The sequence below is a fragment of the Blastomyces gilchristii genome (genome assembly GCF_000003855.2).
Source record: "Blastomyces gilchristii SLH14081 genomic scaffold supercont1.16, whole genome shotgun sequence".
In the NCBI taxonomy this organism is placed as follows: Eukaryota; Fungi; Ascomycota; class Eurotiomycetes; order Onygenales; family Ajellomycetaceae; genus Blastomyces; species Blastomyces gilchristii.
In genome coordinates this window covers 1,350,022-1,371,195 of record NW_003101667.1, presented here as the reverse complement: position 1 = coordinate 1,371,195, position 21,174 = coordinate 1,350,022, and the positions used below count along the sequence as shown (strand labels likewise).

The 21,174-nt window shown below is 40.0% G+C and overlaps 8 protein-coding genes across 9 annotated transcripts; 2 read left to right on the top strand and 6 right to left on the bottom strand.

The window, feature by feature from the left end:
• Positions 1 to 458: 458 nt before the first annotated feature.
• On the bottom strand, positions 459 to 1,468 carry BDBG_06910 (tetraspanin; the record flags this gene model as incomplete). The annotated part of the gene is made up of 4 exons (XM_002622746.1): positions 459 to 565; positions 689 to 854; positions 960 to 1,195; positions 1,303 to 1,468. 4 exons carry the CDS (start codon positions 1,466 to 1,468, stop codon positions 459 to 461), a joined length of 675 nt encoding a protein of 224 aa, XP_002622792.1.
• A 1,620-nt stretch (positions 1,469 to 3,088) lies between these two features.
• Positions 3,089 to 4,420, bottom strand: BDBG_06909 (C6 zinc finger domain-containing protein; the record flags this gene model as incomplete). Its single annotated transcript, XM_031722827.1, has 2 exons — positions 3,089 to 4,234; positions 4,352 to 4,420. 2 exons carry the CDS (start codon positions 4,418 to 4,420, stop codon positions 3,089 to 3,091), a joined length of 1,215 nt encoding a protein of 404 aa, XP_031579834.1.
• A 2,090-nt stretch (positions 4,421 to 6,510) lies between these two features.
• BDBG_17519 (uncharacterized protein) lies at positions 6,511 to 6,926 on the top strand (the record flags this gene model as incomplete). The annotated part of the gene is made up of 2 exons (XM_031725215.1): positions 6,511 to 6,570; positions 6,625 to 6,926. The coding sequence occupies 2 exons, from the start codon at positions 6,511 to 6,513 to the stop codon at positions 6,868 to 6,870; spliced, it is 306 nt and encodes a 101-aa protein (XP_031579833.1). The 3' UTR covers positions 6,871 to 6,926.
• Positions 6,927 to 8,574: 1,648 nt separating this feature from the next.
• BDBG_06908 lies at positions 8,575 to 10,985 on the bottom strand. 2 transcript variants are annotated; one of them, XM_002622744.2, is made up of 6 exons: positions 10,673 to 10,985; positions 10,277 to 10,611; positions 10,057 to 10,227; positions 9,879 to 9,997; positions 9,657 to 9,822; positions 8,575 to 9,600 (listed from the first exon to the last, which is right to left on the bottom strand). In XM_002622744.2, the coding sequence occupies exons 1-6, from the start codon at positions 10,882 to 10,884 to the stop codon at positions 9,407 to 9,409; spliced, it is 1,197 nt and encodes a 398-aa protein (XP_002622790.1). In that variant the 5' UTR covers positions 10,885 to 10,985; the 3' UTR covers positions 8,575 to 9,406. The 2 variants fall into 2 exon arrangements, with proteins under 2 accessions (XP_002622790.1, XP_031579832.1); XM_031722826.1 differs by having other exon boundaries at positions 8,601 to 9,600; positions 10,277 to 10,566.
• A 413-nt stretch (positions 10,986 to 11,398) lies between these two features.
• BDBG_17518 (uncharacterized protein) lies at positions 11,399 to 11,735 on the bottom strand (the record flags this gene model as incomplete). Its single annotated transcript, XM_031725214.1, has 2 exons — positions 11,399 to 11,510; positions 11,572 to 11,735. 2 exons carry the CDS (start codon positions 11,733 to 11,735, stop codon positions 11,399 to 11,401), a joined length of 276 nt encoding a protein of 91 aa, XP_031579831.1.
• Positions 11,736 to 11,807: 72 nt separating this feature from the next.
• BDBG_06907 (uncharacterized protein) lies at positions 11,808 to 13,715 on the bottom strand. The gene is made up of 3 exons (XM_002622743.2): positions 13,247 to 13,715; positions 12,933 to 13,174; positions 11,808 to 12,873 (listed from the first exon to the last, which is right to left on the bottom strand). Exons 1-3 carry the CDS (start codon positions 13,410 to 13,412, stop codon positions 12,157 to 12,159), a joined length of 1,125 nt encoding a protein of 374 aa, XP_002622789.1. The 5' UTR covers positions 13,413 to 13,715; the 3' UTR covers positions 11,808 to 12,156.
• Positions 13,716 to 14,560: 845 nt separating this feature from the next.
• Positions 14,561 to 14,857, top strand: BDBG_17517 (uncharacterized protein; the record flags this gene model as incomplete). The annotated part of the gene is made up of 2 exons (XM_031725213.1): positions 14,561 to 14,582; positions 14,643 to 14,857. 2 exons carry the CDS (start codon positions 14,561 to 14,563, stop codon positions 14,855 to 14,857), a joined length of 237 nt encoding a protein of 78 aa, XP_031579830.1.
• A 5,598-nt stretch (positions 14,858 to 20,455) lies between these two features.
• On the bottom strand, positions 20,456 to 21,004 carry BDBG_06906 (uncharacterized protein; the record flags this gene model as incomplete). Its single annotated transcript, XM_002622742.1, has 2 exons — positions 20,456 to 20,747; positions 20,886 to 21,004. The coding sequence occupies 2 exons, from the start codon at positions 21,002 to 21,004 to the stop codon at positions 20,456 to 20,458; spliced, it is 411 nt and encodes a 136-aa protein (XP_002622788.1).
• Positions 21,005 to 21,174: the final 170 nt, after the last annotated feature.

Here is a 21,174-nt window from a genome sequence, read left to right as displayed (position 1 = left end):
AAATGTACGTGAAAGAAAGGGAAAAATACAATGAGCGAGTCATACAGTAAGGTTCAGCAAAAGTCCGGCCACAACCTTGAAGATAGTTTGGGTTCAGGCAACGACGAAGTGTGCCGGTGGAATTTGACCACTGACGCGATAGGAGCTTGGTTGCTATGCTGGTGTCTCAGGGGCATAGCGGAAGGAGTTTTCAAAAGCAGGCATGGTTGACATTTTGGGCCTCCCGGTAGGATTGAACGCTGGCAAGACATAATCATCTTTGTACGCCGTTAGATGTTGACAAAAGGACCGACCCAGTCCTCCCAACACATCCATCCTCAGTCCAGGTTCGTTTTTGGCGGGTATGCCTCAAATTCTCAAATTAGTATGTTTTACCAGTTCTAAAAACATAAACCGGACAAGTAATGCTTGATGTCTGCCAGCTACTGGGCGGTAAATACATATTTCAATCTGTTTGCTTATATACTTTCGAACCCATTCTTTAAATCTATCTGGCGGTACCGTTCGCGGTCTTTGCGGTCTTTGAGGACAATCGCGATGCAGAGGAGGAGAATAGCATCAATGGCTGTGGAGATATAAGTGGTTAGACTTAAAGACACACTTTTTCTCTCTCTCCTTTTGATAATTTATTGCGATTTATAGAGACTGAACGAGCAGGGGAGGAAAAGGGGGTGGGGAAATGACTCACCGACAACACCAAAGTCTGCCGTAAAAATAACGTCCAGGAAGTGATTTGCGTAATCGGAGAAAGGCCCTACGCAACCTTCTTTCTGCGCAGCGACAAGGGGGTTCGGACATGTTTGATCGATTTGGAATGGCGGAGAAGTACTGTTTAGATAGCCGCAGCAGTCGAACTGAAAATACCACATCTTGTCAGTATATCATACTTGTAGCCTCCAGTCTCTTTAGCCTCTTCGCCTTTTCAACGTGAGACAAGAAGATATATATATAGAACGCACCCTTTGCTGCAGTAAACTCTGTACCGCTGCAGGCTGTTCCTTCCACATTATCCCCAATTTCGACCGCGTCTTCAGCGTTTCAAACCAAATGCTAAGCCCTAGACAAAGGGTGAAGATACCGCTTGTAACGACGAACCAGCCATGGATTTTGAGCCACAGTCTGTCCGTCCCCAGTATTATCGCAGGTAATGAGAGGATGAAGGTGAAAAATATGAAGCCAGCATTGACGATCGCCGCTAGAACAGAAACACAACGTAAAAGGAATGTCAGCAACTCTCTAAAGTACATGTGTATAAAAATCGATGTATAAATTTGGCTCAGCCGGGGAGGGGCCAAGACGAACGGGTTATAGGGCAGTGCGACAGCAGCAAGATGTGCGCGACATTATCCAATGTTGCTTCGGCACCCAGTTGGGATTTGCTGATGAGCGCAACAGCGAGAATGAGGGCGCCGCCAAGGACAAAGAGTCCGTCTGCCGCAAGGAAAGTGGCGAGGATCCTATCGACCATGTCCTTCGATTTTTCGGCCTTTATCTCAACTCAAATTCTCCAAAATATTGTTTTCCCTTTTCCCTATTCTCTTAACAAGATATTTCCAAGTGACAGAGGGCAGCTAACCCTCTTTTCCGCGCGAAAATTGAGAGTGCCCGAACTCCTCCGCTTCCCTTCCCTTCCGTGATCTCGCTCCTCCCTCCTTTCTAATGCACCCCGAATTCACACGGAAGAAAACAGTGGCGTTAGCTATTCAAGCCGTGAAGACGCAAGATCTAGATCCGCAAAAGTTGAGAAGTGAACGAAATAGGTTATTGACGACCAGCGCCAATGTCCCTTGAGAGTTGTTGAAGTAATAACAACAACAGCGGGCGGTGACGAAAGGTAATTAAAAGGTATTTAACGAACGATGATGTACAGCGAAATAAATAGAAAATAGTGAAAATATGGATATGAATGGAAATGAACGTGTATGCACTCCATTTGAATCTCCTGCCTCCACCATCAAATTTCCATCTGAGAAATAGAAAGAATAAGAGAAAAGGCCTGAGAGACGTAGCATTCCGCTACATAGACACTCTAACAAAACGGAGTCGACTGCGCCAGGCGCTAAATGAGTAGGATAACAGTGGGCCACACTGACAGGCGCAATGGGCATTTCTAGTGAGCAATTACTCATGACGGGGTGAGCCCATGAAGCACGTCGCATGAGTGGTTGATAGTGGTGGAACCGCGGGCGTTGGCTGATACAGAAGCGCAACCATTGAAGTTTCAGGGTTGGCAATGCGCCGATTGAGTGGGGGCCTCTTGAAGTCGGCGGCTAGCTGGTGGTTAAATACAGAGTATAGCATGAGTAGATAGCCAAGACAATATTCCAGATGCCCACTGATTTGGTAGGGTTAGCTGAGAGCGATCATATTTAGGTAGGAGATGGCTTCTTTATTCAGTAAAGAGAGGAGATTTGGTGTGTTGGATTGGACTGCGTGAGAGTTTAAGAGAGTTGAGGTTGAGGTTGAGATGCTGAAGTCGAGGTTGGAGGCTGAAAAAGGGAGGTTGCCAAGTCCAGATTTTAGTTACCGAAATCATCATACAGCGTAGTTACAGAGTACATTCTATGTAGTCGAGAGATCAAACAGGACAGAATATCGTTCAAAAATAATTAATAAGCCGATAATAGTCAATATGATGGAAAATTATTCCTCAGAGATTCCTCACGGCATGTTTGAGATTGTGGACAAAATATTGTAAGAATTACCCTCAGAGTAATAGCTAATCATATTCGATGTCCCATCGCGGCCAATCGCATATAAAAGGAAATATGATGTCTCTGGTGGGTGGGCCCCGCCATGTGGTCATACAGGTATAAGATAGAAGGGGCATGCATAAAACAACATGATACTTCCGAATGAACCGAGAACCAGGAACAAGAGGATAATATGACCTATCCCCCACTATCTGCGTGAGATATTCTTCACCCGTGGCAATTCGAGACGACGCAGCGTAGTGACAGCCCGACGATGGAACAGTCTCGTTTCTCCAAACTGAGCTGGGCACGGCCTGTTCCTCTCCTCGCCCGACAGGTTCTGTGACCAGTTTCAAATCCCCCCGCCCAGAAAAATTTCACTGGGCCGAAGCAGCCTATATTCCTGTCACTTCCTTCGGCCAGCACAACCACGGCTGCCACTCTCCCCCCAGCGCCGTTTCAATCTGCTTCACCAAGTACCGTGCCCAACCTTTCATAAACCATTGGTCATCCAACCGCTGTAGTAGTGCCGAATAGTGCGCCAGAATCACCATAGCCTCCGGCTTGCGCTCGCCTAATAGCTTCAGATATGTCTGCGGAATCGCTATCGGCCACACGAAGATGGCGGGGACAAAATCCTGCTTGCGCTCGGTCAGGATGGATACCTGCGTATAGGCATTGAGCAGCTGGTGTATCGCGAGCGCGTACGCATTGGCCGTCTCTCTATCCGCTGCGAGGCGTTCGCTGGAACAAAGGCGGAGCAGGTCCGTCACGCGGTCTGAGTCGTGCACGTTATGAGACGGGGCAGTTTGCTGGGTCATAGCCTTATTTAGCAAGGGTGCCAGGAAGCTCTGGGACAAAGTCTCCCACTGCGTCTGCAGGACCGAGTTGCAGCCGCGGACCATGTGAAACCAGTCGAGAATCTCCTTTTGGGCGCCTTGGTATCCCCCCTGGTCGCGCGGCACAGCTGGGTTCGTGGGCGCGGCAAAAGTGAGCGCGACGAGGATGCAGGAGAATGCGAAGATGGCCACGCAGTTTGATGGGTCGACGCGGTTCAACGCCTCATGGAAGGACTGCACGGCTATGCTTTGGTGGGTGGATGCTCGAAGAGCTAGTGATTCCCGCCGCTGAGGAAGTAGGTAGGAGAGGTGCAGGGCAGCAGCTGCGAGGATGCCACGCAAGAGGAATTCATGTTGGAATCCTAGCTGGACGACCTGTATCTGCCATATCTCGTGCTGGTCGGGGGTCGCGCCTGATGGGAGCGTTTTGTAGGTGAAGGTAGTGTAGTGGTGGAGGAGTTCGAGGTCGATTACATCCAGGCCTGTGTTACTTGGGATGGTGGAGCCGTTTGCAGATGGCCCGATGAAAGATGCAGTTGGAGAACGCGAGAGAATGGAATGCGTTGTAGTCGTTGATAGTTGCGGAGACAGTGAGGCTATCGTCGCGGACGATGTGGATCTTGATAAGAGTGTTCGATGGGCCAGGTCACAGGCGATGCCTCTGCGGGCGCAATTGGAACATTGTGGAGGTTGTTCATCGCACTAGATTGCCCACCTCCCTCCACGGGAAGACAGACCTGGTGTTAGCGGTTGTGTCTTTCTTTATGATTTCCCCTTGGTTAGAGCTAAGATAAAAGACGGATATTTAGGGTTATTGACTTTGATGCGCCGCGATTTACACTGGGTGCAACCATTCCGCGATTTGGTATGCGACCTACGACCACCCATTATTTTTTGTGTTTTTTATCTCTGCAACGTGGTTATATCATATCCACGGCCGACATCCTATGCGGTCGCGCCGTGATGCCTGAAAATGTACTCTACACACAGGCGCCGAGGTGAAGCCGAAGATCGCGGGTGAGTGAAGTGCTGGGCGGAGTAGTTTCCTTTGCCTCTCTTTTAATCACCATTGACTTGCAAGCAGGCGGTGTTTTAATCTGTGAGATTCATAATTGTCCGTTATAGTTAAATGGTCTCCGCTCTGGGCTTTGATATGGGATCATCAGCTTTCGGGCAAAGGTTGGAATCTTCCTATTATGGGAGCTAGCCCTATGAGGTTAGTTTCATATGCCATTCCTATTTTCTTTTTACTTCATGATGTTTCTCAAATGAATGAATATATATATATATACGTTCTCCTTGAGTGAATGATCCTTACTTGTCACCAACCCAGGGCAATCTCGTCGATGCGCAATACCCAGCCCGGCTGGTGATTTTCATTATCAAATCTCCGGACCAACTATATCTCTCTTATACTACTCCTGAACCCCAGTATTTTATAGCAAAATATGGATATCGATATTCCCGTTGCATATATAGACACCAGAGGCATACTCCGCATCTGTAGGTAATGTATATGTATGCATAGTACATGTACATGTGCATTTAAAATCCCACCGTGCTATGATACCTATAGGAGTTACCCCAATATTTCATCCCCTTACGATTACTGAACGAGAACAAGGCTTAGAAAGAATCCTTCAACATGATTCAGCCAACGAGATCGATTATTGCTGGAAGTACAGCGGAATTTTACATTGCGGTTCTATCTGTTGTGAAGACTGAAGACCCAGTCGATCCTTCACTGAGTAGTTATAGCGGTCCACATAGATATGTCTAGTTGGTTCATACTGCATGTAGCCTTTGGCTCCTTCTTAGCAATCATCCCAACTAGTTTCTTATTTGAGGTGGCCTGTTAAGATTTGTCATGTTCAAATCCAAACCATTCTCGCTGTGATTCTGTTGTATCAATTTTGGTTCACTTCTGATATGAAATAACTAAATAAAATACAGGTTAGGTTTCTGAGTGCTTTAAGATTGAAGGCTGTGAAGCCGCACTGAAGCGGAAGAGACTTTTGAAGAGAAGCAAGGTGAAGTATTATAAAAGTTTGAAAAAATTCTGGCAAGTCTCTGTTAAATAAGTAGTTAATAAATGCAATTTTCTTTTTGAGTGAAATAGCAGAGACAGATAACCATCTGAATCTGATTCTGAGCGTTGACCTACCGAGTATATTTCTGTAATTGAAATGGTACAGAACTGTAATGATAATCATCCCAAGTCCCTTTAACCATCTGATCTCCTTCAATGGTCTGTGAATTAAATGCAGCTGTGAGGGGGTTCTAGCTACCCCTCTGTGAGAATATTGACAGCACATAATTTAGCCAGCTGGTTCATGCGTATATTAGCAGTGCGTTATCATCATCAAAATATTTCGTATACCCAGATGGGGTAACTAATAATCTGTAGATCATGGCATAGCGCGAGGGTGGGGGCCATTGTGATAATGTGTGCTCGCCTTGGAAGGGCACCTAGGTACAATAATGTACAGAACATCGGAGATCTGGATTTTCCTCTTCCGTATTACTAAGGGCCTGTTCGGTGCGTCCTGTTGGAGCTACTACACAAGCCCTAACCCACGTGACCCACACACATATATTTAGCTTTCACTAGCTACTAGTTAGACAACAACAACCAACCACGTTCAACCTCTCTCACAGGTTATGAAGCCCTTGCACTTCTACGAAGCGTTATAACCATGCAATAATCATACAATAAGCTTTTCAAATAGCTGCTTCTTTCATTCAAATACCTCATATCAAATGCCTGTCAATACTAGATCGATCAACCGCGAAGAGATCTCAGAGAATCAGATAGCTGGATTCTTTCCAACATCAATAACCGCGCGAAGACAACAAGAATAATCAAGCCCAAGATAATCCTCCAGAACGCGAAGATATGACAGACTGCAATGAAGCTGCCATTCTGAGACAGCATATTGCTCAGTTGAATGACAAGAACACAAAAAAAAATCCTGATAATGATGCCCAATAACAATGCCAATAACAATACCAATATCAAAAATACTGTGGATCCGGAGGTCAGATTTCACAAAACCATAACCATAATCAAAACCATAACCCCGTGGTATCAGCGATATCATGGATATAACCATAACCCGTGGTGTCAACGATGTCACGGACATAATCATAACCATAACCGCCAATATCGACGCCAAAACGATGGAAATACCGATATGATGCCAGGCCACAGTGCCTATATGATGCCAGGCCACAGTGCCTATATGATGCCAGGCCACAGTGCCTACGATGCCAGGCCCCAGTGCCTATATGATGCCAGGCCCCAGTGCCTACGATGCCAGGCCCCAGTGCCTATATGATGCCAGGCCCCAGTGCCTACGATGCCAGGCCACAGTGCCTATATGATGCCAGGCCACAGTGCCTACGATGCCAGGCCCCAGTGCCTATATGATGCCGGGCCACCGATTGCCTATATGATAACCATGATAACCCACGATAACCAGGCCACCGAGTGCCTATATGATAACCATGATAACTCACGATAACCAGGCCACCGAGTGTGCCTATATGATAACCATGATAACCCACGATAACCAGGCCACCGAGTGTGCCTATATGATAACCACGATAACCCACGATAACCAGGCCACCGAGTGTGCCTATATGATAACCACGATAACAATAACAATAAAATGACAAAAATATGAGAAATGAGACCCCGCAGTGTTCAGATGACTGGGGGGGTAATACAGATACAGGAAGGATGGATTTGAGCGTTTTTTCTTGCATATTCGCGTGTATTTGCATGTATGGAGCTAGTCCTTATGAGAAAACTAGACTCTACTTTGTGTAATTAATTATTATTGCAGATTTGAATGATTTGGGCGCTTTTGGCTGCGTGGGTTAACTGGCCTGCGTAGCATGGGGGGGTGTTGGAGCTACTACACAAGCCCTAACCCACGTGACCCACACACATATATTTGGCTTTCACTAGCTACTAGTTAGACAACAACAACCAACCACGTTCAACCTCTCTCACACGTCCATGTGTACTCCGTACTCGTTCTTTTTGTACGGATCTCCACTTTTTTTAAAAAGTACAGCCCCAATATCATGACTGTTCAGTGGACAGAGCATCTGTACTAATAATACAGCTGCTTTTTACAAAGTACAGATGAAAATGGCCAGATGTTCAGTGGATTGAGCGGCTGTACTTGCATCTCTTATCAAGATCTTATGAATAAGCAGTATTTAACTTCAACAGTGTGTGATAGTGTAGAATAGCACTTTTAGAGATAATATAGTGTAGAATAGTGTAGAATAGTGAAGATAGTGAAGATAGTTAACTAATATTAATTAGAAGGAAGCTCACAAAAATATGTTCTTTTTGAACTGACTCTGGACTTCATTCAAAAAGAATGCATTTTTGTGAGCTTCCTTTCTCCATCTCAGAGCAGTGGAATAGTGTGATGGCACAACGCCAGCTTGCTACTAATAATTGGTAAATACACTATTTTTAATGAGATCCACTATTGCGTTCAAAAAGTACAGACGCACCGAACAGGCCCTAATAAGCTGTAAAATCAATCTTGCAGGGCCTTCTGTTTTGAGCTTAGCTCCACAATGTCTTTGCACACAGAGGCTCGTGTGCATTAAGATATTTTTGTCTGGTATCTTACCTGCGAATCCTACACGATGCTTAGCATGGTAGACACAAGACTATTATCTTCTAGAAATTGAGAAGATGGCTTACAAGTCTGCTCTAGTAATAGTTTTCTGTCCTTTAAGCCAGTCCGTTAGCATTCAACGCTAATACATCAACGTCTTCTCTTCAGGCATTCCACACATACGGCGCGGAGGTCAGGCTGGTGACAACAGAGGAAATTCGGCTATCGTGAAGCAATAAGGCGAATGTTATGCGTACGGGAAGCCATTGCAACTGCCCGACCTTACTCCACTGGCATCATAGCCCATGCGGACAGCTTTCAATACAATCAGGGAGTCTTGTGCGACATGCGTCAAGGCTTTCTTAGAGTGTTAGATGTTCATGTGGTAGCTGCTGAGAAGCTTGTTATAGATGTAGAAATGGCCTTTCTTCTTCATTTGAAGGAAAGTGAAGAAGAATGGACAATGAATCGCGGGAATTTTGGATATCTTGCACTATAGTGATGGCATTGTGTCATGTCTATGCAAGAAGATGCACCTGAGATGGCTGACTTGAGGTCATCCACAGACTCAGGTCTTCATATGTGGATGTTTGATTGTCAAAGAAATTATCTATAACTTGTCCAAAAATGGAGAGGACAAAGTAACTTGGATTCTAGCTACTTCCATCGCTTCCTTCAGAATGCTAGAAGAAGTTGTCCAATGAGTGACTATACCGACGAATGTGGATGAAAAGCGGGTTTATGACTCTGCATTTCTATCTTGTGTAGCTGTTACCCAAGCATTCGAATATCATATGATTCAAGGAGGCCATGAGTATAGCCGGCTGACAAATGGTCGCATGAAAGTGATTCTTCGGGTGCTTGAAAATGATCCAATGACATTATACTATTGCCTACTCGAGCCTAGCAGAGATACTGAACCCAATGCAAATGATGGACATGGCTTCCGTTTTCCTTATACCGCGGTAGGATGCCAGGCAGTGTTTGACATTGATGGCGCTTCGGTCACCTCAACGCAGTCAAACCTAGCAGCTCAACAAATGGGGGATAGACTTTGAAGAGGCAATTGGATCTATCCCTGTTCGTATAATTTGCTATAAATTTCTGCTCTGTAGTATATGGAAAGGTTTTATAAACTTGATTTATTCGGTGGGTGGTGAGCTGAGCAGAAAATGGCGTATGCGTCATAGAGCGTGCTTTGTTCAAAAAAGCTTCAGAAAAGCAAGCTTCAGCGATATTCTTTGTTTAACCACGACTCCTCAAGCAACAGATGAGCGGGCTTTCGCTCTTCCGGGGCAAGAACAAGTATGGATTGAAGGAACTGGATAAAGTCTTCCTTCTCCTGGATAGAATGGAAGCTCCCGTTTTCGATGAACCCACCCAATGAGAATCCAGACATGGCAGGGATGCCTTTAAGATTACCTATCACAACTTCTATTAGATAATTCTAATGAAACACTGATTGTATAGTTTTTTACCTTCCGAGTCAAAGTATTTCTCTGACGCTTGGCCTCTATTGAGTAGGTCTATAGGAAAACGGCCGAAAAGAGCGACCATTTGGGACAAATGATGTTCAGGGGCATAAGAACCCGCTGCACTTGGACAGCCATCAAACAGGTATTTTCCTGTTAAAAGCTCATAGATCTAAGGCCTGTTGTAAGCTAGAATTTTATCAGTGGATTGAAATCTTAAATTCTTACAACACATCCTGCATTCCATATGTCGGTACTTGCATCCCATTTAGCCTCCAGTATAACCTCGGGTGCTCGTAGGCAGCGAGGCTGGATAAACTCTGTTAAGTGCCTATCAACCCAACTAGCTTTGCCAGTGTCAGCTACCTAAAATAGCACATATAAAGATGTTGCAGAGCTCGCTTACCAGTACCAAAATCAGCTAAAAAAACATTAATGGTTGAAACATCACTATTCATAGGAAGAGGCTCAGAAGCCATATAAAATTCCGAAGATTTAGATACATCTGATGGTAGGGCACGTAGGGCAATCGGCTCGTTTTCATCCATCTCAATAAGAATGTTCCCTGGTTTGATATCTGTTCAAATCTTAGCCTTACATACTTTTCAAAGGGAAGAATTACAGACCGGTATGGATTATGCTGCAAGAACGGTGGAGATAATCAAGTGCAAGTAAGAGCTGCTTTGCAATCTGCCTGACCGTTGGCACAGGTATCTGAGCCTCTGGGAGGCGACGTTGATACTTTGCTAGGTCTGGGCCTGTTGCCTCGTGCACTAGGCATATATGATCTCCATGCGGCCCGTGGTGTTGAAAATCATCACAAAGGCTGAGAATATGCCTTTTCCCAGGGTGGGTAGATCCGTCACTTTTCATGAACCGTAGCATTTCGAGTTCATAATTTCTCATCCCGTCAACGCTAAAATCAGCTTGCAGGATTTTCAAGGCAACAACTCCATTAGTCCTTTAGTTCACAGTTTATAAGTCAGAAAATTATCATTTGAGAGGGAAAAGCGGGATCCTACTTTATATCTTGCGCTAGCCACACTGTTGAATACTGGCCGTAACCTAACTTTCTAACGACCTGATACTTTTCATCAAACACATCACCCAGCCTCGTAGGATGATATCCGCCTGAGCTGTACTTTTGGTACGGCTCTTCTGATAGCTTGCTAATGTGGCTCCGCGAGTTTGACATTCGTCGAGTGGTAGGGAGTAAGCTTTTCAAGAAATTCATTACGGCGATGGCAACGGAGAACGAATGTGTTTCAAGGTTAATTTTAATTATCAATAATAGAGGGTAACTAACTATGTTAGCTCACAGTTGAACATTAATAAGTTAAGTTAGTTATTTGGGAAATCCGATGACTGGGAGGCTTGGCACCACGGAAGAGACTGTATTAAGGTTAACTATAGTTACTCTGTAGTGAGAGTTTACATCTACAACCCGCTGTTCCACTTGGTTTATTGATGCGTTTAATATCACAAGGATTTTGAATTCCAACTGCTTGATGTGTTATCTGCGCTGCGTAATATTCATGATTAAAATTTCATAAGATTTGAACAGCTACTAGTTATATGCGCGATAACATTTCCAACTCTCAATAGCTAACTGGCAACATAGCAATGAAAGGAGGTAGATTCTTGTGCGCATTGTGCTGAGCTGAAACTCAGAAAAGGGCTCATCTATATACGAAGGAACTCATTTGTAACAGGCGAAATAACGTGGAAAGTAGGAATGACTTACAAATCTACTCTGTAGACCTGTAGACATGTTGAGTCGTGACATGCTGATTGCTTCCCGTTTCGAATTCAAACGTCAAATGTTCTTCAGAGTCTTGAGGAGTTGAATGCCAGCTGGACCTTGAGAGCTATTATTATTAGTGTATCTAACTATAGGCGCTTCTCGCTTGTCTATCCTTACTTGATTTTAGCAATTTCAATATCGCGATTTTCAAGATTATTTCTGTCAAAATGCTTTCTCACGGTTTCTTCACCGGCGGCACGGATAGCGATGGAATTGCTATAGTGGTTATGCAGCCAAATGATCTGCTTAAGAGCTTGAAGGACTTGAGTAGGACGAAACATTGTGATCAAGTACTGCAATATTCCTTGAGATCGGGATTTCGAAAGAAGTAAAAGATAGCTGAAATGACTTGCGTTTTGATCTTTCTAGGAGGGTTGGGACAGGCAACTTAGCATTTTACCTACTCAAAGAACGGCCAGCTGTATTCTATTGATGACCCCCATCATGCCTTATTGGATAGTATCAATGGCATAACATTGTGTTTCCATGCACTCGTTGGCTGGACGGTTGAATCGCTTAAGCTGAGTGGACGGATAACTTCGGACATTCCATGGCGGGGGTGTTATAGCCTGCATACAATCGACTACAAGAAGGGAAGACAATCCAATCAGTTGTTTTAAACGATAGGATGTTTTGCCGTCATTTTTATTCAAAGAAGGTACACGTAGTTATATGATTTCCACCTCATGGGCTTGAGTATAACTAGCCTACTTGATATCCCTGTATTCGGACCCGGAGCAGAGCGGCTCGTGCAATTTGTTGATCAGGAGACTGGTTCATCAATGCTGTAATCTCAGGGGAGTGAAATCCGAGACGGTGCGCCAGTTTGGCCATCTCGTAGACCACACGCTCGTCAGCTTTGGCACGGTTCGGCTTGGCTAGCAGGTCATCATCGTTCTTTGGGTCAGCTGGCATCAAGAGATAGTGTCGCATGGCATAGAGCCACACCTGTCGATACGCCAAATTGAGACGTTCAGCACTCATCATACGTGTCTGCCGGAATGTAGACTCTGATGTCTGAATGAGGCAATCTTCCTCCGTGTTGAGGGCAGTGATGAACATATGCTTCATGGTGCTCCAGATTGACTCTCTAGAAGGGCCAAAGAGTCGTTTCACGCAGTGGGCGCAACTTTCTAGATACTTGAAGTTCTCAAAAAATGTATACACAGAAGGGATCAATCCATCAAACTTCTCCATTCGGCTCCAGATGGTCTTCCTCTCACTTTCACTGAAGCCAACAAAGGCCTGGCCGCTCAGGACATACCCCCGCGCAGCTTTCGCCTCGATGCGAGATGTGTGAGGCGCCATCAGTTGCAGCTCCTCCACAGTGTCTGAGCTGATCTTTGTCATCGCAGCTGGACTGTAGTCAACGAGGGAAGACCAGTACTCTCCTATATCGCTAAGACTGTTTAAGATCTCCTGCGAGCATGTCAGAAAAAATGTAGCATATCAAACAATAATAAGCCGCCGGAAGGTACCTCAATACAGCCAACAGCGATCAAGCGATGGATCATACTGATCCGCATTCCACGACCCCAAAGGCCTGAGACGGCCAATAATGCATCAAACCCTTGACGGAGTCGACGGTTCCTGTGGTTGTCGAGTTGCTCAAGGCGTTCTCGATTACATTTTGATAAACGTGTGAGCCACCGCTGTCGAAATGGTTCGTTCTGTTCTCCTTCATACTCAAGCAGAGTGATCTTGAGTTCGTCACCAACATCTACACACGGATGTGATTAGCGAAATGGTCAGGGACACAGGTGATGAAATGGACGGTCGATGGAAGACATACCATCTAGATATAAATCCACCATCCACCAACGGTCGATGGGGGGTAGAAGTTCGGATCCAACTTGGGCGCGGTGGCGCCCATGGAGCCCACGCAGTTGTCCTATTGAAAATCGAAGCGTGGGAAATTGATTATTTAGGTGTAATGAAAATTCTGCCATCTGCAACATAGGTTCCCTCTTATTTCCCTCTGCAACTCTGCAACAGGGGTTCCCTTTTCAACATGGGTTCTGAACTATGACCCCTCTAAGCTGTAATGTAATTCTTCCCGTAAGGTAGATTCTGTTTGTGATATTCATTAAACTTTTGACAACGGTAATAATTGATGCTGTCTAGTCAGTATTTGATATTGTTTTTTCATTCTTCTAACCGCCGCTCCTGAAGGCGATCTTAACCGTGCTTTCAGCTTGCCAAAATCCGTAGATAGCGGCGCCGTGGGTGTTCCAGCCTTATGCACAATCAGGGAGAATAAAGCACATCAATGATGTAGATTTCCGCACAACGCAGGTTCTGTCAATGTAGATTCTGCCTGCCGCCAGGTTAGGACATATTACCATAGTGTACTATTAAATCATAAGTATGGCAGCTCACTTATTTTATGGGTTTCTTTTGGAGTTTGAATATTCTTTTGTCAGGAAAAAGAGGTTATACACTACTGAACGCCACCAACATCGTATTACTACAATATTTCTCATCATCATCAGCTTACTACAACACTCATCTAATACTCGCTTATGCTAGCTCTCTTGGCTCACACATATATTTTACTATAAATAGCTCCATCTTTTGTATGAAATAGATATATTAGATAGTGTACAGATAAGAAAACAAGCAGATCTTGATACAGATAAGATTCATATGTCTTCAACATATTCATCTGTGACACTCAATCCAACAGTTATGAGCCCAGTAAGCAGCATCTGAAGAGAAGCGCGATACACCAATCCCAATCCTCATTCAAATTTGACAACAATCATTCAAACTGAGACAATTGATCCTCATTCATATACAGTCCGATCTAATCGACTGTTATACCATACCTGATTCCCGGTAAGCAGCATCTGAAGAGAAGTGTGATACACTGATTCCAATCCTCATTCAAATTTAACAACAATCATTTGAACTGAGACAATTGATTCTCATTTGTATACAGTCTGAAATACTCGACTGTTATATCATACACCAATCCCAATCCTCATTCAAACTGATAACTATCATTTAAACTGAGAAGATAGATCCTCACTTGTATACATTTCAATATAATTGACTGTTATACACTCTGAATTCTGATCATATCTATCTGAAATACTCAATCAATATGACAGACAAGACAATGTCTAGTGCAACTGTACACCTTAGCATTTCTAGAGATTGAAAACTTTGATACAAGTATATACTAGAATATGCAAAGAACAAGAAGGTATCAGACTTCATTAATCTTGATAAATCTGATATCTTCTCTGAACTAGAAGAACCTCTGAAATCAGAGTGTTCAGAAGAAGTCACTGCAGAGACTAAGATAGTATATGATATCAAGATCACTGCATGGAAAATCAAATATATGAAATATGAGAAATTGAATGAAGATATGACAAAGATACAAGATGTTATATAAAGAACAGTGAATGTCACAGAGCTACAATATATACACAGCAAGAATGAAGATGTGAAGAAGATTATTTATTTATTAAGAGATTAACTCTCATTCACAATTACAGATTATCAGAATGATGTGAGAACTCAATATTATAATCTCTGTAAAGCACTGAAAAACAGAGATATAGAGAAGTGATTAAATGACTGATCTCTTATTGAAGATAATATCAAAGAGACAGATATAGCTGAACAGTTCAACTTGAAAAAAGATTTCTTAAATACAAATCTAGCTATTGATGCAGATTATATACAAGTATGAACTAAGAATATCTGATATGATAAAGATGTTATATCTTTGATAGAGTTAGTTAAGAACTTCAAGAAACAGTATAGAGAAATGAGTATTTTTAAAGAAGATAAATCTATGAACTTTACTACTCTTAATAAAAGATCTCAGTAATTATTATCAGTAATATTCAGAAACTGCATCTGCAGAGCCTGACACTGATACACTTAATACTACTATCTCAATTCATTAAGAAAGTCATCTGAATGAAAGAAAAATGAGAAGAAGAGAACTCAGATTGATTAAGCTTTTAAAAATCAAGAATTGAAGAGATATATTAATTATGTGATATCTAGAGATTCATTTATAAATATGAATATGATAGATGTCAATGAAGCAGTTATAGAAGAAATAATTCTGAAGTAATCAGTTTCTTAATTTATCAATCATCAATCTATTAATCAGTAAATCTGAAAAATATTAATAAACTCTTCACATTCTCACTTCTATTTCTGAAACTCCTGAATCTTTGATACTGATGCAGAATAGTATATATACAATAATCAAACATATTTTCTATTCTTTATATCTATGAATGAGAATATGAAAGTCTATACAGATAATTTCAGCACTAAAGTTAAAGATTATAAAACTGTTAGAACTATTATAATAAATGAAGCAGAAAAGCAGTTCAATATCAAACTCATTAACACAGCTTACATTCTGAATTTTCATACAAATATTATCACATGAAAACTGTGTTTTCATATAGAAGATATCTATTATAATGAAAAAGACTTCAGATTGTAAAAATACACAGATAATACAATCTTTGTATATATTGAAGTATTTGAGAAGTTGCTAGTTACAGAATATAGTGATATAACTGTTTTCTCAACTATATCAGAAAAATTCACTACTGAAGCTGATACAGTTATCACTTCACACATATCTAACATTACTATATCTGAAAAAATGATATCTTCAAATTCTTCAACTTCTACAAATTCTTCTTTCAATCTGTTAATATATATAAAATCTTCTTAAAAACCTAAGATCTCTATAGCTACTCAATCAACATGATATAAGAGATTAGAATATTCATTAAAAATCATTATTTAAAAGCTTATAAATAATGCAACTGACATTTAAATTATTAATCTGAAAGATGCTGAGAATAAGCTTATCACTGAGCTTTGCAAACTCTATCATCTATCTAATATAAAAAATCAAATATCTAGACATCTTCACATTAGATCTCAAATATCATTTGAATGTCTATATATAGATATTACATATAACTCTTCACAGTGCTATAATAATGAGTATTATCTCATATATTTTATATGTGATTATCTACATTTTCATATAGCTATAACAGCTATCTGAAAATCAGAAATCTGAAAAGCTCTTAGACAAGCTATTAATTAAATTAAATATTAATTCAACTCTACTATAAAGATTATTTATATTAATAATAATACTGCAATCAAGAAAGCAGATAATTTCATAAATTAAGTAAATAATAAAGATCTAGTGATGAAGTATTCTTCAGAATATATTTATAAGTAAAATAATATAGCAGAGTGAGCAGAAGCAATATTAATAACAAAGATAAGAACTCTATGAATAGAATTTCTTCTGCTATAATCACTTTTCTCTAAGATTGTACTAACTGTTATCTATCTAGTGAATTGAATCTCTACTAGAATTCTAGATTGAAAGTCATCTCTATAAGTATTGAAAGAATTTCTATAAATTAAATCTTACTTCTATACTTATCTTTGAATCTACAGATGTCACATCTATACAAAGATACTGAATGAAGTTATTAATAGAAACTGCTCACAGAAGCTAAATCTCTGAGTATATATTAAATATCTAGTTAAATATAATTCTACAAACATCTATTGAATTTGAATTTCATACTTAGAACAGATGATAAGAGTAAGAGATGTAATGTTTAATAAGAATAGAAAATTCAACTCAGAAGATCTCTACATTAAAAGATAACTAAGAGATTGAGTATTTAAGAAGATGAAGCTTCTATATATAAAAGTTCAAGAATTATCAATGACTACTATCAATCAATTGAAAGAGATTATAGATGCAGATATTAATGTTTTTCATTCTGAAGAAAATACTCAAAACTCTGAAAAAATAGAGAAGAAGAATAATAAGTATAAATATTATAATATTTCAATCTCTTCTAATATTTTAATTCTTTCTAATATTTCAATTCTTTCTACACTAGATTCAATGTCAGAGTTAATAGATTCTGATGTTGATATTAATACTTATTCAGCTGTGATAGATAATTGAATACAGAACTTTGTATCTAGAGCTTATAATATCAGTACTGATTTTAATAAAGTTAATATCATTGAAGATTACAGAATATGAAAACACAGAGCTGCTTATCTTATGATAGTTTCAATTATCAAAGACAATTCTTATTGAATAATTAATAAGATATTCTCTCAATCACACTCAGACTTCTACAAGTCTTAATATTTATTTTTAAATACTGTTTTCACAGTTATCAATAATACAGCTATATCAACAGTATTCATATCAACTTCAAGAATTCATAGATCTTAAATATCAGATTCACTGAATCACTGAACAGATATTGAAAAACACTTATATTATAAAGAATTTGAAAACACTGTTAAATAAGAATAAGATAGTATATCTCTGCAGAATATATATGAAATTACTAGTAGATTACAGAGAAATGTCTCAGTTATCTCTCTATAATAAGTATTCATCTATAAATTCAATGATGAAGGTTTTCTTTTAAAATATAAAGCTTATATCTGTGTATGAGAAGATCTTCAATTAACTACAGATCTTACTATAAAAGCTTATATACTAGCTATCAGAGATCTCTGAATCTTGTTAGCTTTAATAGCAGTATTTAATCTAGATGTGAAACAGCTAGATGAAATTAATATCTTTATTAATAGTGATATTGATAAGCTAGTATATATAAAACTATTTAATAAATGATGAAAGTTAAAGAGAGTGTAAAATTTAAAGTGTATAAATTATATACTAAAACTTCTATAAGTACTATATAAATTACACAGATTATTTCTTCTCTGATTAAATAAACTATCTTTAATATTGAGAACATTAGACTTCATCTCTATATCAGAGAATTAATATCTCTTCTCTAATAATTAATTAATTATCTTCTTCTATATGAATGATATTGTCATTCTATCACAATGAGAAGATTTGAAAGAAAGAGATTAACTAATCAAAGATCTTAAAAATGCATATGAGATCTGACAGATAAGAGATTTGAAATGATTTCTTAATATATAAATAATATATAATTATCTCAACTTGAAGCTCTGACTATGTCAGAATGTCTATATTAATAAGATAGTTAATATATATTATCTTATACATATCTGTAAGATATATACATCACTAACTGATGCACTGCTAGAGTCTTTTAATAAGTCAGCTATATCTGCAAAAATTCATTATTATTAATAATATATCAGTTTCTGTATCTACTCAGTGATGATGACTCACTCTGATATTATATATATAGTGAATAAACTAGCTACATTCATAATAAATTTATCAGAACACTACTTATTAAAGATGAATAGAATAATATCTTATCTATATAATACAAAGAATCTCACTATTTAATATAATAATAACATTGACAGATCTCTATAATTTGATCTCAAACCTGATATTATTAAAGCTGTCAGTGATATCTCTTTCACAGATAATTCAGATTACTGCTCTATATAAGAATATATCTTTAAACTATTCAGTGAGACTGTTGATTGAAAATTAAATAAATAGATAATTATAACTATATCTATTACAGAAGCTGAGTTTATTATAATCTTATAAGCTGATAAGAAGTCTATTTAATGAGATAGATTCTTTCAATATATTCAATTTAAATCTGATCACAAGATTCATATTTAATGTGATAATTATTAAACTGTTAACATTCTTATAAAGAAAGACTTCTCTATAATTACAAAGCTTCATTACATTGATATATATGAAAGCTGACTCTGAGAACATGTTTAATCTGGTGATATTACAGTTGATTGAGTGTCTATGACTCAGATGCCAGTGAATGGCCTCACTAAGGCTCTGCCATGCCAGAAATATACAGAATTTGTCAAGATGCTAGGCCTAGTTGATATATTAGATATCATCAAGTCATAAGCTGAATGATGATATAAATGATCTATCTTGATATAATCTCTACAGATTCATCTACACTCTTTTTGTTGCAGCTTCATTTACACTTTCATTTACTTGTTATATTCACTGAAGAGAGTGTGTCAGAAAAAAGAGGTTATACACTACTGAATATCATCAACATCATATTACTACAATATTTCTCATCATCATCAGCTTACTACAACACTTGTCTAATACTTGCTTATACTAGCTCTCTTGACTCACACATATATTTTACTATAAATAGCTCCATCTTTTGTATGAAATAGATATATTAGATAGTGTATGAATAAGAAAACAAGCAGATCTTGATACAGATAAGATTCATATGTCTTCAACATATTCATCCGTGACACCCAATCCGACATCTTTTCCTTAGAAGTTTTCATCTCAGTCACCTCAATCATGAGGCTACTACAACGGCTCACAATCAGTCGAATCAATGAACCTGAAACAGATCAAAATAAACTTCCCTCACAGAAAACGAGAACTACTTTTCCAAGAGCCACACAGGGAGTTATTGAAAGGGGGAGTTGTTGCTCGTGTGAAAGGCCTCTTAAAATTGCAAGATTATTACCATGTGGACATACCGTTCACTGGAAGTGCATTAAACGTGGTGCTATGAGTCCTCTAGTATTGAATGATATCGACAGGACATGCAATTGCATTTCAATGCTGACATTAATCGACCTTAAAGTTCTGCCGGGTTGTGGCCACAGAGTCCACTTATCCTGCATCCTCAAAGGTTCCTTAGCGAATGGATGTCCTCTCTGCAGAGGCACTGTCGCATCATATGGATATTGGAAGCAGTCAAGGCGCCCTTCAACTCCAAACTCCGTATCAACAGATGATGCACGCTAAACAGATACTTAGATTGATGATAAACAGGCTAAATCAAAATCTACACTTGCGATCCCTACGGGCAGAACCTGAGTACAATTGTTACTGGTAGTTTGGGTTTTTTGTGATCACTTAAGCTTCTGCTTTTACTTTCATTACTTATCTAGGCGCTCTGTTCAAACTCTCATGAGAATTATTTATCTCCTAGCCAAAAAGCGTGCAATTAGATACATTAATTGGAAAACCGCAAATTGCTAGCGTTCAATCTCCCCTGCGACAATCAAATACACTCTGTGCACCCGCCTGCTTAGCAGCAGCAGTGACACAGCCGTCCTCCCAGATTGTAGTGTACGTCGTAGCATATTCACGACCGTCAACACCTAGCTCATAGACAAACTGGAATGTATTCGGAAGCAGAGCGCAGTTCTGAAGTTTATCTTCAAACATCTTGCCGTTGTCAGAATTGGCCCAGCCATTCCCCCATATTAGAACATAAATAATGATAGTGATCATAGTGCTTGACGATGCAGTCACCATGCGCTTCTTTTGGGCGCTAGCTAGCGCGCGCCAAGTGGATCAAGATTTCTAGGTCGTTGCCATCACAGCCATCCAGGACCCTGTCACGCAGATTCCGCAGACAATCGTTGTAGTTTGGCTTAAAATCTGGTGTATTCTTCCAGCCTATCGATACCGAGACAGTTTCCGGGGTTCCGTCATTGTACAGCCATGTGATTGAACCGCTGTCTTTGCTCTCGATGACCCTGGCTTCACCGCGTTGGGACAGAACTGCTTTTCAATGATGTCCGCCATTGTGTTTCTGGTCACGTATCTTCCATTGTGGACACCATGACATCTTTGTAAAGGCGCCGGAGGAGGGGAACCGAAAACCACAACTGCGCTGCCGAAGCATACAGCCAATGTCGGGAGACTATCTTGGAGTTGCATACTAGATGATAGACACTTTTTCTCACTTTTTTTCT

Coding starts and splice junctions, on each gene's coding strand:
- BDBG_06908 (XM_002622744.2), bottom strand. CDS start 10,884: ATGAATTTCTTGAAAAGCTTACTCCCTACCACTCGACGAATGTCAAAC. Junction 10,612..10,672: donor TGGCTAGCGCAAGATATAAA/GTAGGATCCCGC, acceptor TGTGAACTAAAG/GACTAATGGAGTTGTTGCCT. Junction 9,601..9,656: donor GAAATACTTTGACTCGGAAG/GTAAAAAACTAT, acceptor AAGTTGTGATAG/GTAATCTTAAAGGCATCCCT.
- BDBG_06907 (XM_002622743.2), bottom strand. CDS start 13,412: ATGTTGCAGATGGCAGAATTTTCATTACACCTAAATAATCAATTTCCC. Junction 13,175..13,246: donor GGTGGATTTATATCTAGATG/GTATGTCTTCCA, acceptor ATCCGTGTGTAG/ATGTTGGTGACGAACTCAAG. Junction 12,874..12,932: donor TCGCTGTTGGCTGTATTGAG/GTACCTTCCGGC, acceptor ACATGCTCGCAG/GAGATCTTAAACAGTCTTAG.